General features: G+C 50.1%; 1 protein-coding gene across 1 annotated transcript in view; it reads left to right on the top strand.

Annotated features, from left to right (window-relative positions):
• Window positions 1-18,716, top strand: part of LGR6 (leucine rich repeat containing G protein-coupled receptor 6) — a 150,988-nt gene extending 132,272 nt beyond the window's left edge. Inside the window, 7 exon segments of the mRNA XM_054803854.1 lie at window positions 2,604-2,669; window positions 5,157-5,228; window positions 6,836-6,907; window positions 7,640-7,765; window positions 9,886-10,046; window positions 15,517-15,597; window positions 17,479-18,716. Coding sequence (XP_054659829.1) covers window positions 2,604-2,669; window positions 5,157-5,228; window positions 6,836-6,907; window positions 7,640-7,765; window positions 9,886-10,046; window positions 15,517-15,597; window positions 17,479-18,716 — 1,816 coding nt within the window.
• Window positions 18,717-18,995: the final 279 nt, after the last annotated feature.

The raw sequence follows: 18,995 nt of genomic DNA, 5'->3' as shown, positions 1-18,995 counted from the left end.
AGTTGGAGCGCCAGCAAATGCCATCATCTGGAGGAAGGATCCCGTTCACATCGCGGGAGGGGACAGGTGTGACCTGATGGAGACCTGCAAGGCCACATGGCCACGGGCCCTCACATGCTGCAGCAGTGGCAGGTCAGGGTTTTGCTAGAGTCTCTAAGTTGCTTTGGCTCTACCTGCTTGGCAAGGCACTGAATGATGCTGAGTGGGGGAATGTGCTTTTTTCTTTAACTTGGTACATGATGAAATCAGCATCTCTGAAAAACTGCTGCATCTTCTCAGGAATCACACCCCTCATTCCTGAGATCCCCAACCTTGTCTGCAGTCGAAGACATCCTTAGGAAATGAGTCATGAACCAGATTTACACAATTTTGCAGCCTTAGGGCAAGCCTCCTGCTTGCCTCCCATCAGTCTTTATACAAGCAAGCTGAAAATGAAAACAAGTTTGTTCCAGGAAAGCAACAGGAGTGAATTCTTGATCACAGAAATTGGAAATGAGAAAAACATAAAAATAAAGTAACACCATTTGTAACTTAGCAGATCACAGCATTTTGGCTCCAGCTGTCCCTGTAGGGAAGATCTCTCATCTTTAGACATCTGGACCAGTTCAATGGACATCTTGCCACCAAAGTGTACCTTTTGGAATGGCCCAGGCTGCAGGGTCCCAAGCACTCTGTTTATGTTTGCAAGTTATCAGACTGTAAACTTTCACAGCAGAGTCTGTTCTTCATGCCTGACCCCTCCTTGTGTGAGAGTTTTATTGGGACACCCCACCTTGTTCCTTGTTCCTCCTTCCCAGTTAATTTTACTGACATTAATTGCATTGCTTTCAGAGTTTGGAGAGAGGGTATGAGGGCCAGTGTTTGTGCATGTTTACATCTCTTTTGCTTTTGAAATGTGTTGGCCTTCTGTCCCCACAGACCTAGTGCTTTTTCTCACTGCATTCCCCCACTTTGCCAGCCTCTTGGCAGTTGGTCAGGTTGACATTACAATTGTGACACATCTGAACACAGATGATACAGTTAACGCCACATTTCTGACCTCCTTCTGCTCACACCACAATGCAGGTTTTTCTGCAGAGATCTTACACAGGGGCTGTAAGAGACACCACAGGGGCATGAGGCTTGCAGCCATGCTTCGACGCCGGTCTGTGCATGGGCAGGGCAGCCTTGCTGAGCTTGAGCTTAGCATCAACCTGACATCATTGTGCTGCTTTTGTCCAGATCTTCTGCTCAGGGTGCAGATTTGTCTTTCCTCTCAAGCAGAAATAGATGAAACTTCCCTGAGCAGAGCTGAAATCCCTTGATGCCACCATTACCTTCCTCTTCCTGTGTCCACAACACAGCATCAGTGGCTGGGGCTGCTTTGCTGGTAGATACTGGGCTGCATCTGGTCACTCTCACTCTGGAGGAACCAGAAATAACTCCTGGGGCTGCGTTCTCCTTTTATCACTGTCTAGCCAAGACACCACCATGTCAAGGCCAGCGGACTGACACAGGGACCAGGGAAAAGTGACTCTTTCTCCATACTGGGTGACAGTCTCCAGAGCCAAGCACAAAACTTTTGCTTGCTTTTCCCTCCCTCCTCCTCCCCACCGTGGAAAACTGGTGGAGAGGGGATTGGCAAAAAATTAAATAATTGAAATATTTTAGCAGCAACTTATTGGCAGAAAGATGGAAACTGATTTTGGAAAGTCAGCGGAGAGGCCACATACAAAACTTTACCCTGGGGCAAATTTCCCTTGAACAACCACAAATCCAGCCTCTGCTGGTGGGGGAAAGAGCTGATTTCAAGCATTACTCCTTACCCAGCCCATTTCAGTTTTAATAAATTCACATTAAGCTGTGCCAGAATAGGTTTTCCTCTGACTACCAAGTCACTCTTCCCTGGACACTGAGATGACACAGGGCATGAAGCAGTGGGAACAGGAGTTTGCTGGGAAGTGCTTTCAAGTGACAGCACTTGAAAGAATGGGGACCAGAGGTTTCATGGTCTGCAATGTCCTGTACTAAATCCCTGCCAGTGACCCTTCCCTAAGCCTGGGGAGAAGCCAGGAGAGGCTGAATGGAGAGCAGGCACTGGGCCGTTGGGTTTGCCGTGCCAGGAAGGAGGCAAGGCAGCTGGCTGGCTGCTCTGCTGGCCAAAACCTCCCCAGGGTCTGCAAGCACATCTGCAACTTTTGTGAGCTCTCCCATCCACAGCAGCAGGATGGGAGCTCTGGCGCAAACACCTCTCTCCTTTGCCCACAGAAAAGCAAGGCTGTGCATGGCAAAAGCTGGCACGGATGCATTTCACAGCTGACTTGGGGCTGGGGAGGAAAAGCCCACCCCAGCTGTAGAAGCAGCTCTGTCAGTCCACAGGTTGTGCTGGAGGGAGCTGGGCTGGGGCTGGATGAGAAATCCTTGCCTTGCACAAAGATGCTCAGAGCAAGTGTCAGGTGTGTGCGGAGTGGAGATCCCCCTCACCTGGGGTTACTGCTCTCTGCAGCTGTGCAAAATGGAAGTCAGGTCATCCCCCTCTCCAGCAATATCTGCTTTCCAAGGGAGGGCTCACAGGCACTTGCTTTTGATCTCCTAACACTACTGTACTGGTCCTTCCCCTGCAGAGAACTGTCACACAACCAAATCGAAGATCTGCCCAGTTTCCACCGGTGTCAGCGGCTGGAGGAGCTGTGAGTAAAGAGATGCCCTTGCTTGCGCCATGCTCTGGGGGAAAAGGGCTGTTTCAGGGAGAGAGGTAGTTCCCACACACAAAACTCAACCTTCACCCAGCACTGGGAAAGCTGAGTGTTATAACTCACTATTTGGACTGCAAATGAACCAGAGCTCCACTCTTTGCCCCTGTCGCCTGTGCATAGGAGCTTAATTCATTCAGGTCTTTTCAGAGGTCCCAGCTACAGCAAACAGAAGTAGGATGCGACAGCACTGAATTTCACTTCACTAACTCAAGTCCCAGTATGAGCGAATCAAGAATGGGGTTTATCTATACCATAAATGTCTTCTGCTTCAAGGAGAGGTCCCATGCCATGGGCACACTTCTGAGGGCTAGCCCCTCCGTAGAGAAGATTGATGCTTCCCTCATGTATAGCACTTGAATCGGGTCTCCTCTAGGCCCTGGGAGGCACCTCTGTTGCTCTGAGATAGAGTTATTCACATTTAGTTCACTGCCTGGAGATCTAGCCCTACACTTCAAATCTAACAGAAGTTCTTGGCCTTTTTTGAGAAAAAAAAATAAAAAATAAAAAAATAGACTCCATCATTTTTTATAGAATTCTGCAACCTGGAAGAATGGATGTGTGGGAGCAGCATTCTCACAAAAATACATCGGAGAGGTTGTCCCTGCTCTTTGCAGCACTTTGCAGCACACCAGCCTGGATGGCCAGACCAGTTCATCCAGCCTTAGCAAAACTGGACATCAGGACACTGTGTGAAACCACATGAAAATGAGTTACATAGCCCTTGCTGCCTGTTCGGGAGCTCTGAGGACAGAGTTAGAGCTGGACATGTTTTTATTTAAAGTACCTCCAGCAAAATGTTTGAAAAAATAGAAAAGATACCCAAAAAAAGGACAAACTTTCAGAATTCCAGACCTGTAGTTTCACGCATTGTGCCTAAATTTCTTCTTATAATATTTTATAATTTGCCAAATTCAGGCTTAACATTAATATAAAAGCACAGTAAATCCCTCTTTCAGGCTACTTAAGTCACACAGACTGTGTCTTAAATTAACGTTTTCTTACAGAATGAGTATTTGGTCCCTTAAGCCCAAAGTTATCATCCTGTAATCCCCACCCCCACCAGGCCTCAGCATTCCTGCTGGGAAATACGTTGGAAACAAGTCTGGTGGTGCGTGGTGGTACAGCCTGGCATGCAAACAACTTAGGTGTGCCAGTTGCTCTGCTGTAACTGCCAACGTGCAGGTTTTTACCTGCAACATACAGGTGGTCCCTCGCAGCTAAACATCCTTGGATTATTTTTCACTAGCTTGCTCCAATACCCCTTCTTCCCAAGCTCCAACTCTCCCACTCAGTGAGACCCCCAAAATTGTGCACAGAGCTTCCCATGGCCCTCACTTGAAATCTTAGCTCGAAGTAGGAGCAATGCCTTCTTCGCTACATGGGGCATTGAGAAACAAGCAGTAGAGCAGATAAGAGAGCCTAAAGCCCCTATCCCTGAAACATGAATGTGTGGCCAAATACCAGCTGAGACATTACAGCCATCACGTGCAGGTCCTTTTGTGAGATGAGTCAAGATCATTTCTGAGTTAAAAGGCAGGTTAGCTACCCAACAAACACCCTGGGGAGTTGTTATAGGTAGAGCACTAGGCAATGACTGTCTCCCCTTGCAGAAGGTCACACATCGAGGAGACCATTTCTGCAGGTCTGGGAATTCATGATGGGCATTTCATAGGAATTTAAAAAAAAATACTCACCATTGTTCCATACTAGGGAAAAGAAAACTGAAAAACTGTGAATGCTTCCCACAAAGTGGATGCTTGGATCAGTTCTGGGTGTCTCTCCAGGGGCATGGGGAGTGTATAGGTCAGTCAGCAAACACCATGCCAGTTCTTACCCTGCTCCCTACCCTGGGGAGTACAGGAGGCTGCTGGAAGGCAGGTGTGCAGGGGCTGAGGCACTTTATGAAAATGCACATGCAGGGTGTGGATGGTGGGTTCAGCAAGACATCAGGATACTTCATGAAAAGCTGAGATGCCTTCAGCCCTCAAACCCCCTTTGTCATCACCAAGGCAAAAGGCAGCACCGTATAGTCCTTCCTGAAAGGTCACACAGAGCTGTTTGCTGACTTAGCAGATCCAAGTTCTCCTCTTGCTCTGGATGAAGCATTTTCAGGCTCACAGTGGAGCAGAGTGGGAAGTCAGTGTGGCTTTGGAGATAATGGGGCAGCTTTAACCACTGCACATCAATGGCACTTTACTGTGCAGGAGAGGCTGTCTGAGCCCTGGAGCTGCCCATAGGAGAGAATGGCTTTGAGCTGTTTTGTTGTTCATCCTGTTTACCCCTTGAAATAAGAGTAGGTGTCCCAAGCTTGAATGACAACTTCCACTGTGACAGTTTGCGTCACCTGCCATGGGACAAAGATCCTACAAAGTACAAACGCTGCCTTCAGCTATTTTCTCAAACCAGTTGCTGTTTTTTCAGTGGTCTCCAGCACAACAGGATCCATGAAATCAGAGCAGACACCTTTGTGCAGCTGATGGCCCTGCGCTCCATGTAAGTCTTGTCTGGCGGGGGAATGACTGGGCTTTTTGCTGGGGAAAGGGGAACGATGAGCACCCAGCCAGGCTGATGTGGAGCTTCCCAGCCCCACTCCCTCTGCTGAGACGCTTTGCTGTCCAGTCCCTCTTCCACTTCCCCTTACAAAACAACAGGGCACAAACCTTTTCCCTGCATGCAGACACCCCCTGTAAATAAAGTCATTACCTGCCAGGCACGCAAACACTCCACACCGCATGCTCTCACCACAGGCTGCAACTCGTATGTTGCACAGCACACATTACGGACACCTGCCTCCTAAATGCCCATGCAGACATGGACTGGTGGCAGGGATTTACCACAGCGTGCATGAGCTCCAGCACCTCTTTCCTTACATGTGCTAGTCCTGGGCCGTGCACTCCTGGAACATCCATGCAGAACATCCCATTTGATTTGGGACTGTCTCCCCACAACTCAAAAGCATATGTTAGACGTATTAAGTGCACACAAGCATGCACATGTCATACACACATAGTGACCTTGCAGAAGACTGCCCACTTAAGTGCTTGGCACCTTTGAGAAGCTAGTAAGGCTTCGCAGGGCATGATTCTCCCTGTGATGTGTGGGAAGAGCCCTCCAAGTGCTGATGGTCTTTATTTACTGTTCTGTTTGGAAGTGAACTGAATTGCATAAAAGCTTTTTTCCCATGGTGCAGCAATTTGAATGTCATTTAATAGGCTAGCATTCCTAGAGATCCTATGAGTGTCATGTACACCATGACCATAACTGCACAGGAACGCTCATGTATTACATGTAACACTACAGACAAGCATGCAAATACGAGCACGCTGCTGCCACACTATAGTCACATAAACATACAGCTGAGCATGTAAGCTCTAGCATTTTTCTTTGGGTATGTTCTGGGTTCCTGTGGGAAGGATTCAACTCACACAACTTTAGCCTTCTGCACACATCTGGGCAGGCACCGCTGGCTCCCTTCAGAGCTGGAGAGATACAGATACATGTAAGAGATTGGTCATGTAGTCAGCCTTAGGAGAAGAAATGCTTCTTGATATGCAGGTTCCTTTCTGCTGGTGACAGAGGGAGATGAGCCCTCTAGCTCAGATGGAAGCAAAGCTTGTTGAGGAGCCTCAGGGAATCCTCCCCAAAACCCAGACAACTATAGATGACAGAAGACACTCTAAGATGACCTTGGTGCACCTTCCACACAGCTCCTGACCCTATTTGCCCTTGTCTGGGCACTCAGCAGCGTGACCACATCAGGGATGCTCTGGCACTAAGGCATAACTTGCCTAATGCTCTGACGTTTAGCATGTTAGCATTAAAGCTCCGAATTTACAGAAATGAACCCTAAAAGGAACTTTTCCCATTGGTCTCAGTAGAGGAGCTCCTGCAAGGCAAACTCTTGTGCCCTCTGTTAGAAACCACCCATATATAGATCCAAACGTATTTGCCTCCCAGGAGTTGCAATGAGTCAGAACTTGCTGCTGACCACAGGCTACTGATCCTACATTTACTCACAATGAACCTCTTGACCAGGCCGGTGTCAGCAGCTTCACTGCCTTGCTCTGAACCCCTCTTACTGGCATGTCCTTGCCTTGCAGAGACCTGAGTTGGAATTACATCCAGTTTATTCACCCTGAAGCCTTTGTGACCTTGCACTCACTCACCAAGCTGTAAGTTGCAGTGATATTTCTTTCACAGTGGGCCACGGACAGCAGGTATCTGAGGACCTCAGATTGACTCCCCAAGCTACCAGGACACCTGGCATTTAGATACCAGAAGGCTGCAGTGCTGATGTGCATGTCTCAGCACTGATGTGGGCAGACCAAATCCCAAGGTTTCCTATTTATAGTAAAGGGATGATGAAAGTACAGAAGGGGCCATCTTCAAGATGCTCTCACCCTGAACACTTAAACCTCCACTTGCTGATGCTTTCATACCTGCCTTAGATGCCTTTATGAAAGATCAGCATGATAGACTGTTTCAGCGAGAGTCATTGAAGACCATCTTCCCTGGCTCTGGAGGGGTCCCCAGTCCTCAGTCCCCTCACTAAGACTCTTGAGTACTCTATGGGATGGGAGCTGCAGTCATACCTGACCTATTATGGAGGAAGTGGTGGGGGAAGAGATGCATGGGGCAGATACGTGCACAAGGAGGTAGATACCACCCAGAGCTTTCAGCGTGGGCATTAACCCGTCTCCCTCATTTTCCCCAGGGATTGCAGTATTATCTCTGTTTATCTCCAGTGGATCCTGGTCCCCATGCAGCACCCAGCCCCATTTCAGCATCACATTTGAGGGAGCAATCAAGGCAGACAGCATGGCTCTCCAAGCCTCTGCTTGGCTGAGACACCACTAGCAGTAAAACCCTCACCGTGGTCTTCCTCTCTGCTTTCCCTTCATCAGGGACTTGACTGATAACCGGCTGGTCACACTGCCTCTGGATGGTTTGGGTGGACTGACCCATCTGAAGCTCCAAGGCAACCCGGCTCTCTCCGAGCCCTTCACCAAGGAGAGCTTCCCCAAAATGAGGTACTGGTGGTGTTGGCTTTTTCACGTCTGGCACTCAGCACTGCCTGTATTTATAGCAATCAGCCTCCTGCTTTCCTTGTTTATCTCATGCTTTCCTCCATCCTTTCAGGCCAATAGGTTGAGGAAGCTTCATCTGCTGCTAACACGCCTCATCTTTTAAAGTCTTCCACAGGAGAGCGGTGATGCGCTCCCAGGCCCGCTGCCCCCACCCCAAACACACACACACAAGTGGAAAGCATGGAGCGGGCCCAGCTAAGGGCTCCTCTCAATGGAAAACATTCCCAGAAGCCAGTCCTAGCTAATGACATCCAGCTTTCCTTCAGTAAACTCTGTTTGTGTGGCCGTGTCTTGTCTGCTATGGATTAATGAATAGCCTGAAGGGGTCAAACTGAGCAAGATGAGGCTGCAAACGGCTCGGAGCACAGTGCCGCACTGCAGGCTCTGGCTCTCCTGACTCTCCCTTAGTGGTGGGTGTCCAGCAAGGCACCTGCCCTCAGGCTGAGGGGCCCATGGTCCGGATGACTCAAATTCCTCTGAGGTGAAGCCGTCTCTTGCTTGGGTCTCCCAGGTAGTTCCCTTGCTGCCAAGGACACATGAGCCGATGCTCCCATTCATCCAGTACAGGTTCCCAAGGCTGGAGCTTCTCAAATTTAGACACCCACTGCTGGGGTCACAGGCCACTGCACCAATGCTGGGCTTAATAGGTCAGGTCCAATGAAAAGTGTGGAGCTCTCGCTTTGGTCTGCCTCAGCAGTGGTGGTGCCTGCAGCGCCTTCTTTTCTGACTTTTTTGACTGATCATATCTGGGATCTGCTGCATGACTGGTTTCCAAACAGCAGGGGATCCCAGAAGCTTCTGGAGGGCTTTCCACACCCAAAATGGCAGTCCCTTTGCAGAGGGGGTCAAGTTCAGCACATCCAGGGGCGTTCCTCCTCTAAATTAATTCCATTGACATGTGTGGAGATGATTTGGATTTGCACCAGAGAGACTGAGTCTGCAGGACTTGTTCATTGAACCACGCCAGGCAATGGACCCATTAACATTTCCTAAATTTGGGGGTACTGCCATTAAGTAGTCTTATTCTCGGGGCATGTGTCTGGAGGAATTATCTGAGAACAGTTCTTAGCCGTCCTGGGGGGATCTGTACCTCCCTACCACCTTTCAATAATAGGATTTAATTTGGAGCTTATAACAGGAAGCAAGCTTGTATACAGAGTTTCCATAGCCTCCCAGGGCTCAGCCAGAAATGTTTGGGAACTTAAAACAAAAGCATATTTTTAGAATATAGAATTTCACCATATTTACTGATCTTGTCAGAAAACCTTAATTGTCTGGAAAACCTGAGGTTCCTTTGCCTTCATCAGCAGTTTTCCTGACTTCCAGCAAAGAAGTAGGAGTTTGCTGTCTTTGAAGAAAATGCAGCTGCTGACTGATAGCCTGGTCTTTCATCCAGATGATGTTCAGCTGCTGTTTAATTAACCTTGTAATACATGATATAATTAACAACTAACAATTCTCCTTTCAAGTAGAAATCAGACATATTAAAATAACTTCCTGCACTTGAGAGACCTGAGATTTCCCTGAGCCACGTTCATGGAACTGGAGTTTGGAGGTGCGTCTCTGACCTTCAGCAACAAGCAAGGGAACCTTGCACGTGCACCAGCTCTCGGGAAGCTTCTTACCTTGGACAAAATAAGGAATGCCCAGCAAAAAATGGCCTTGGGGTAAAAAATGAAGACTCCAAATGCACAGCACATGAGACATTGCCAGAGGGCACGGGAAAGAGAGGCTAATTCAGCCAAGGGAGAACTGCAGAAAGGTTTTTAGGAATTATCCAGGAACTTTAGTGCCATTTCTAAACCTGGCGTTTGACAAGATCCTATTGACAGATAGTGTTTAAGCACCAAAAGTGTGGCACTGCAGAGACACCATGGGGTGACTTGGCTCCACACTCTGTCCTACATGGAGTCCTTCACCAGAGCAAAGTCCTGCTCCAGTGTAACCATCACCTTGATAGACTGGCTTTTGTCACATGTGCAAATTAAGCAAAAAGTGCAAAGCAATGGAGAGTCAGGTCATGGAGGCGACGCACCTAAAAGTTCTGCTTTGCCCCTTTGCAGAGTCCTCGAGGTACCTTATGCCTACCAGTGCTGTGCCTATGGAAGCTGCAGCAGCTTCTTCAAGATGTCCAACCAATGGGAGGCAGAAGACATGAGCCCTGAGGAGGAGGATCCCCACAAGAGGACCATGGAATTGTTTCCAGGTCATGCTGATAATCACTGTAAGTAAACTCGGCTGAATGGTGATCAATCCGTGGGCAGGGCCATGCTGCGAGTTAGGATGCGATCCTGCATTTGCAGGAGTGGTCCCACTGCCACCCATGGAGTTACACCTGCTTCAGGGAAGGCAGGGTGATCCTTCTCCAGCTCTGGTGGCCAGTTGCTGTGAATGGACTTCAATTAGTGTCACTGCATTGGAGAAAAAGCTTGTCTGGCACATCCAAACCCTCACCATCTAGGAGAAAGATCTGGCAGTCCTCAACAGCATGGACGCATTTGCTAATTTGGCCTTGCTGACTGCAGAGGGAGGCTACCCAAGCCATGAAAGGTGACTGAGGTTACATGGGACAGCTTCTGGGCTTGGCCATTAGACTTCTGGGCAGCATGGAGCCTTTGGCAGCACATGAATCTTTGCTGCTACAACATACAGAGGATGGACCCGAGGATTAATCTCAGTAAGAGAAAGAACTCAAAGAACTGGAATGTGCAGCTGGCTGGAGGTAGACACACCTGTGTCTGTGCTACATTTGTGCACATACCCTGATACTACAGCAAAGGTCAGGGTTAGGTGTGAACAAAAGGACATGTTTGGGGAATATGATGAGCTCAGCACAGGGTCTAGTCTATGCAGGGCAGAAGTGGCTCCACAGTTAAAGACGAGCAGTGCTTTCTGTTCAAGAGTCAATTTATTCTGTGCTTCAAAATGCACTTCTGCATAGACCTCCATGACATGTGTTGCACGAGGCCAGCAGAGGAGTGTGCAAAGCACACCTCTGGCACCCACAGACTCACAGCACAACAGCAGCTCCAGGCGGAAAGCTGGTGTGATCCCTTTGCAAGAGAATCTCAGAATAATGTGAAGAAAAGCATGAGTCCCTTTGCTTCCTCTGTAACTGCTGGAGAGTGGAAGCAGCATTTCAGGACACAGTTTGGATACTGCGTTTGTTTAGATGTTTGTGTAAATACAGAGGCCACATGCACTTCCAAGGTCACATGGTGCTGTGTGCCTGCAGGAGATGGGGAGAGGGTTAGTCCCTGAGGAGCACTTGACCCACCTGCTCCCGGGAGCACCGTGCACCATCACTAGGAGCTCTGCAGCATCTCCTCCTGCATCCTAAGCAGGCAAGACTTGATCTGGAGGCAGATATCGAACCAGAGCAGTTACAGCAGTGATAGGAGGCAGGATGACCCAAACACTTCATGACACAGCCAGCGAGTGAGTCACGAGCCCTGCGTCCCTGCTCCTGCCATCTTGCCCTGCCCTGATGCTTCACAGAGTAAGAATAAGCTTTAGCAGTATAAAAAGTCCAGCCAGAGGCTAGCAAGTGTGTTTCCTACCAGCATGATGTGGCTCCTGGAAGCATGGTAGACTTGGTGGTTACACTGGGCAGAGAGTACAGAGGAGCCATATGTTATGGTCATTGCTGCAGGAATTTCTTCTCAGCTGGGTCAGTTTTTCCATCATTAATGCAGCCCATACTTTAACAGTCTTTGTGCATATAGTTGGGGTGTTTGCCCAGCAAGTTACAGCATCTGTGAAAAGACCTGGTTTGCGGCCAGGGCCCATAGTAGTGCTTACAGACCTGCTCTTGCTGGGCACTAAGGTATTTGATGTCTCAAAGGATACTCCCTCCTGGCCCTGTCAGCAGACCAATACCTCCCACAGGCTCCCAGGCCTCCAAGCCAGTCTCAGCCTCATGAGATATTAGGCCCAGAGGGGAATGCTGACTGATTCTAAGATGTGCCAGATGAGACCATTAGCAGCTCATAAAGGCTCACATTTTCAGATGTTAAAGCACGGGGTTTGTCTTGAAATATCAAACCACAGAGGTGCAAACATGAAATGCACAAGAATGTCCTTCCTTACTATGTGCAGCTTTTGCAGATGACTCTCCTTACCATTCAGCAATGCGTGGTCTAGTCTTGATGATGATGTGGGTTTTGTGATAGTGCTATTTTACTTAATTAATTGTTGCTTTATTTCTGTTCCCAGTGCTTCCTTTCTGGTGGCCACCAGTGGTATTTAACTGTGTTATATGAATCTTGTAACACTTCCTCATTAAAGAGGAAAAAAGCTCCCAAACATTCCTTCCATGCAAGAGATAAAGTGGTCTCGTTAACAGAAAATAACTTGGGGCTTTGTCCCTGCAGTGTACAGCCAGGCTCGTCAGGGCACTTGGATGCTGTGGGAGAACTTGTGAGAGGGATGGGGCATGCTTCCAGATGGCCATGTCCTCTCAGCCTTGTGTAGTGCTTCCAGCAAGGGACTGCGGAGCCCTTTACAAACAAGTCGCAGAACCTCACAGCCGGGTGGTGAAAGGCGACTTGTCCCAGGCAGACACGTAGGGGCGAGAAATGGTTCCCCAGTGGCACAGCGCTGCTCCAGCAGCCAGGCAACGCTGCGTCCCACAGCGTGTCCCACTCCGGCATCCAGCACCCATCCCTCAGCCAAGCCCAGCACCCAAGGGATCAGCCACAGAGTGCTCATGGTGCCACGGACCCCGGGGCCAGCTCAGCTCTCTCCCATCCTCCCAGGGCCCCGGATGCCCAGCAACCCCCCGGACACCACCCAAGTGTGTCCATTCCCATCTGAGTAACAGCCACCCAAGGCCCAAAGGAGTGTGGTTAGTGCATGTCTCATCACTCTGTCACCTTGTCACGACAAATATTTCCAAAATTTTTGGTGCTTGGGATATGCCTTTTTGGATTATAATTGGCAGCGTTTAGCAGATACCCCCTGCCCCAAGCCCGTCCCGTCTGGCTGGGCAGCAGCCCAAAGATGGCTCCAGGGCTTGTCACACAGGACATCCACCCAACACTCGCCACATCTGGCTCCTGCCACCCTCCCAAAATGGGCTGCAGGGGGAGGACAGGCAAAGTGCAAGTACTACCGTTGCCACGGGGCACTTCCACCACAGTTCCAGCACCCGCTTCGGGGTCACTGGTTTGAGGATAGAAAGGGATGTATTTACTTACAAGCACATGTTTGCAATAACGGAACAAAGCTATAGAAAGCGAGAAGAGAACTCACTTGTATGATTATCCTTGACAAAAGGACACTGCTTTACCCAGTCCAGCACCCCCATTAGCTTGTAAAGCTGACTAACTTTTGCAACCATCCAGCAAGCCCCAGAGGGCCCTTAGAGCTAAATTTTTACTGCTTCTGTCATTCAGGAAGGCTACTCAAGTCCCCCAAAAAGCACCTGCCTGGGCCACTTGCAGCCACCCATGCCCTAACTCTGAGGGAGAGACCAAGTATCTGCAAACCCCACGTGGCGACTGCCCTGGCTAAGGGAGACAGTACAAAAGGGGAAGAAGCATCCAGCCCGATGTTCTTTGTTCTACCCATCCTCCAGCAATTCTCCTCCCCTTCCTCCCACTTTGGTGTTGGTACAGACAGCTGGGAACCATTTTCCATGGAAAGGGCACTACTAGCAAAGTGGGTTTTGTCCATAAGGCCTCAGAAAGTGGAGGCACCTTAGCAAAATTCAAATAAATAAGGGCTCCTTCAAAAACAATGCAGTCTGCCTTGCTAGAACACAACAACCATTTTCTTTTCTCTACAGTTCCCAGGCTGGGAGAAGTACTGATTTCCAGCAGAGAGAGGTACATTTTCTGCTTTGAATCCCACTGTGCTGGCCAAGGATTGCTTTGCAATTCACAGCTAGCTCAGTAGTCCAGGCAAAACAAAAGATCGCTCCTTCACTTCATGCAAATGTTTAATCTATGCTTAAAACCAGCCTTTGTGCATTCTGATCTTTTGAAGAGACAAGGGATGGGAGCAGATTACGCTTTAACGTTTCCATGGGTTGGGTGGCAGGGGGGCACAGAAAGTGCAAGTCTTTGCATTGATTTGACTATCGTGACTGCACATCACAGCCTCTGCACTGTGGATGGAAAAGACACTGGAGATTTATAAGACTATAAAATACAAGGAGGAAATATTTTTCCATCCCACTGTGAGTGTTTTCTTGCCAGACTCCAAAGCAGCAGTAATATTTCAACTCTTATACAGACAGATTGAAAAAAATGTCATTTTTTTTCCAAAGCTCACTGAAGCTGAGAAAGCCACAATACTTCTCAGGAGGCACTAAAGATAGCACATTATTTGTCACCATTCTTTAATCAAATAATCCTAGTTGTATTTTCTAACACAGGCAGGAAGCAGACCTCATGAGAGGCACCATTTCTAAGCAGATTAGGCAACTAAATCCCATATCTTCAGCACTGTGCAAACTTGCTTTCCTGGCCAGTGTCTCAGCTGCCAGTGCCCACCTGGGCACCAGCATCAGTCCATATCATCCAAGGGAGCGTTCATCCCACAGCCACAGATCCAGCTCCCTGGCTGTCGGGCTGTGACAAGTACAAAACACATCTTCTCCCCTTCCTCCCTCCTGCAGAAAACCCTCCAGAGATCTCATGTGGGAGCAGAAGGCCGTGCGGGTGCCATGGGTGGGGATGGTGCAGCGGGACAGCAGCTGTCCTCACTGTGTCCCAGCACTGTGAATCAGCGGTAGTTTGAGAAGAGGAACAAGGAACAAAGCAGAAAAGCATGTCTTAGATTAAGAGGATGCCATTCTCCTTGGTGGTGGCCTACACCTACAGGCCATCAAAAACACAGCTGAGGTCTCAGCCCCATTCTCCTCCAGCAGCTTCTCATTCAGCCAGAGAGTCTCTGCCTGACCCTCAGAGAGACCAAGCCTGGCTCAGGGTGTAGCTGCCAGCATGATGGAGGCGCTGGCCCAACAGGCCGATCTCTGAGGGCGGTGCAGTCGGGTTGCATAAACCCCATGGATCCAAAGTCTGCAGACATGGGCAATCAGTCTGCCTTTAAGCAAATCCAAGACTGGGAATCTCCAGGGTGAAAAATGAGGCACCACAGTCCCAAGAAATCATAGGACATAAAATAAAGTAATAAATGTTGGGTTCTCTTGTCTTTTTGCTTCTGAACTGTTTGGTGGTGGTGGTGGTGGTGGTTGCTGACGAAGAATTTGTGCTGCAAGTAGAGGCTAACAGCTCTCTTTGAACAAAGCTCCAAAGTCCTTGTTGATGAACTAACGTTGGACAAGGCCTGCCCAGAAAGCTTCCATTTAGAAGATGCATTTGAAGGCTTTGTGTTCTGTGACCACATAGGCTGAAGTATTTCTTTATTTTTAATAAAGCACACTGGGAGGAGGGATCTGCAGTCACACAGCTCTGGGATTTGGGGCTATTACACTTCAAGTGTTGGGAGTAACCTAAAAACAGAGGGGTTGGCCACATTGCAACCCACCAATGTTTTCAAGACCTTCTCCCTCTACAGCAGTGACTGCAGGGGACAAACTGGACACCAGCAGCTACTTTGAACTTGTGGGCTGGGAATGGCTGGGAAGGTCTGCATTGAGGACAGGCAGTGGGAAAAGCTTCTGGCCCAGCTAGTCCTGATGGCCCTACTTGTTCTTTGAGCACCATTTCTTGTTGTTTTCTCCCCAGATGACCTAGATGCAGATGACCACCAGCCAGACCTTGAGGAATCAAAGCTGCACCCCACTATTCAGTGCACGCCAAGCCCTGGTGAGCAGCCAGGGAAACCCTTTGAACACAGCTGGGATCCTTTGAGGTTCTCTAAATCCCCAGGCCCCCACAACCCTTCCTGCAGTGCCTCACAGTCATGCAGATCAGAAGCCTGGATGGCTGGGCTTTGGCCAAACTGGGGACAAGTGAGGAGCTTCCTTCTCCCACTCAGTTGTAGCTGCCCTCCTGTGAGGAGAGGACAAGGTCATGGTATCCCTGTCCAGGAGTCCCAGGTATCACCAGCTCCTCCATCCACCAACCTGCCCACAGTCAGACTCTGGCTCTCAAAAAGTTCCTGTTCCCATGCAAGACTTAGACTTTGCTTTGTCCCAGCCAGCCCAGAATATGGCATGGCAAGACCTTGTCCCTGATCTGATCACTGCAAACTGCAGGGGTACTTTGTTTCCTGAGAAAGGGAGAAAAGGGAGGTGCCGGGCTGCACCCAGCCACTTTCTCCTTACTTCCATCAAAAATATGCCAGTGGGCATAGGCTGGCTGGAACACCAGGAAGCTGCCTTCTGATTTTGTCCCGTTCACAGCTCAGTGGTGTCCTACACAAGCACAGCTGGAGGCTGGAGAAGCCTGGCTCCATCCAGGCAGCTGTGGGACACTGGCAGAAATGGAGTTTTCGCCACTTTTCCCACTGAGTTTGCTGCAAAAGAGACAAGAAGGAACAAGATTTTAGCAGACAGCATGCCTTGCTGCCTGGCTACAGATGTGCTGGCTTTCTGAGGAAAGCCAGCCAAAGACCTCCAACCCCTTTGAGCTGAACAAGATTTCTTAATTTCCTCTAATTTCTTTTGCTCTCTACCACCTAAAACGTGACCCATCCTGTTTCTGGTTTTGCTGAGCTCCTGCCCTGAGCCCCTCACTGTAACATCCGACTCCCTCCCAGAGGCAACTCTCTCTCATTGCACCATCTCTCCCCTCTCTCTTCTCTTTCCTTTGGCAAACAGCATCCATGACCAGTCCCCTTTTTACCTCTCCATGACCTGCCCTTACTCACTCCTCATGTCCATCCTCCACCATTCTTTCTCCTGACATCCTCCCACGTTCTCCTTGCCCAGGCCCCTCCATCCCTTCCCTGCCACCCCAGCTCCCTCCTCGCCTGCTGTTTCTCCCTCCTGCTCTAACACTTATCTCATCTTGGCCATCCCCTCCGTGCAGAGGTCATTCATGCAGAAACAATAGGACACTGCTTAGCCAAGGTCTTGAGTATAAGGGCAGAGGTTGGCAATGTCAGAGCTGGATGCAGCACCCTGCCATTTCTCACACATCTCCACACCACTAACTCCAAGATCCCAGGGGGTACAATGAGAAGGAGCAGCTAATGGCAGAGCAGCCCAAATGCCAGGCTGATGCCAGGAGTGTTAGTGGGTGTGGAGTCCCACAGAAATGTAGGGCATTATGGTCATGAGTTCCTTTGGAAAAAGGCCCACCCTGAGCTCAGACTCTGCCCCATTGAACAGCGTAGGGCAGGTGGGACATGAGAGCAAAAAGGCTTTGCCACATCATGGGGTGGCAATGTCAGCCTTTTTTACATTTTAGGAGCTCTGAGAAGTGTGCCATTTCTCACATTTTGCATATGACCTCTCCCTGCACCTCGTTTCTGCCCTGGACAAGATCTGAGAGGTCAGCATGCCACCCCAGCGTGGGGACAGGAGCACAGGGGAGCTGGGACAGAGCCAAGAGGCAGCACTGCTGCAGTCGTGCTGCAAAAGAGGGCAGACAATGTTGTATGCTCCTTTCCAGCCCTCAACATTCAATAGACGGGGGCAGGTGGGACCAGGAGAGGGCTGGGACCTGGCCACTGCTCCGAGCAGCACCACTAGAGCAGAGTGGTATATTCTGGGTATAACTTTGTGTTTTGTTTTCTTCCAGGTCCCTTCAAGCCTTGTGATAACTTGTTTGAGAGCTGGATCATCCGCCTGGGAGTCTGGGTCATCGTTCTGGTCTCGGTGCTCTGCAATGGGCTGGTCATTCTGGCTGTCTTTGCCTCTCCCAGCTACCTCTCTCCAGTTAAGTTCATCATCGGTTCCATAGCTGGAGCCAACATGTTGACCGGCATTTACTGCAGTATGCTGGCTCTTGTTGACGCCCTGACCTATGGCCAGTTTGCCAAATACGGTGCCAGATGGGAGACCGGCGCAGGCTGCAGGGTGACGGGGTTCCTGTCGGTGTTTGCCTCCGAGGCTGCCATCTTTCTGCTGACGTTGGCGGCCGTGCAGTGCAGCATTTCAGTGTCCTGTGTGCGGGGCTATGGAAAGTCACCCTCCTTAGGCAAGGTCAAGGCTGCTGCCTTTTGCTGCCTGTTGCTGTCCTCTGTGGCTGCCGTCCTGCCTCTCTTCTCCATTGGGGAATATGGAGCATCCCCTCTCTGTCTCCCATATCCCATCCCGGATGGGAAACCCACCACCCTGGGCTTCACTGTGGCCTTGGTGATGACAAACATGCTCTGCTTCCTGACTATCACGGGCACCTACATCCGACTCTACTGCAACCTGCTGAAGGGGGAGTTCAGCGCTGTCTGGGACTGTGCCATGGTCAAGCACGTGGCCTGGCTGATCTTCACCAACTGCCTCCTCTACTGCCCAGTGGCCCTCCTCACCTTCTCCTCCACACTCAACCTCTTCTTGATCACCCCAGAGGTCATCAAATCTGTCCTCCTTGTGGTTCTGCCCCTCCCTGCCTGCCTGAACCCTTTGCTCTACCTGCTCTTCAACCCCCACTTCAGAGATGACCTCCGCCTGCTGAGGCAGAAGGGCCAGGACAAGGGAAGATACCCCCAGTCCTGCGGGGTCGATGACATGGAGAAAAGCTCCTATGACTCCACCCAGGCTCTGGTGAGCTTCTCCGACATTGACCACATATTTGAGACACCTGATTCCCTGGGAGTACACCCCATCCTCGACAGCTACAGCTTCCCCTCCATGACACTTGTCCCCTGCCAGCAAAGGGTGGGCACGAGGGGGAAGGAGAGGGGCTTCTCTGAGCATTGTCCTTGCCTCAATGACAGTGAGGTGCTGATCGCTTCAGAGAGCCGAGATCCATCCGGCAGCAGCCTCCGGATAGCCTTCTTCGCCTCCCCACCCACGCCACCCTACACATCTCACTTATAAACCTCCTCTGAGTAGCCATGCCGAACAGCCCCACACCACACACTGAGGGCCAGCCCCAGTGCCGGGTGGCCAGCAAGGTGACAGCAGGCTGCTCCATGTAAAGCACCAGTACAACCCGTCTACCCTCACCCCCCCCCCCCCCGTCATATCTGCCTGGGCAACCGGCACCACTCTGCCAGCTGCCACTCGCCTGGAAGGGCTCTGACTGAGCTCCAGATACTCAGGGCTGGCCATGGAGGAGATAAACCCCCTGCGTGAGTGTTTCCCCTGCTAGGGACT

The sequence above is a fragment of the Grus americana genome, chromosome 25 (assembly GCF_028858705.1).
Source record: "Grus americana isolate bGruAme1 chromosome 25, bGruAme1.mat, whole genome shotgun sequence".
Classification (NCBI taxonomy): domain Eukaryota; kingdom Metazoa; phylum Chordata; class Aves; order Gruiformes; family Gruidae; genus Grus; species Grus americana.
Note: the sequence above shows the minus strand (reverse complement) of the source record. Positions and strands in the feature narration are given on the sequence as shown.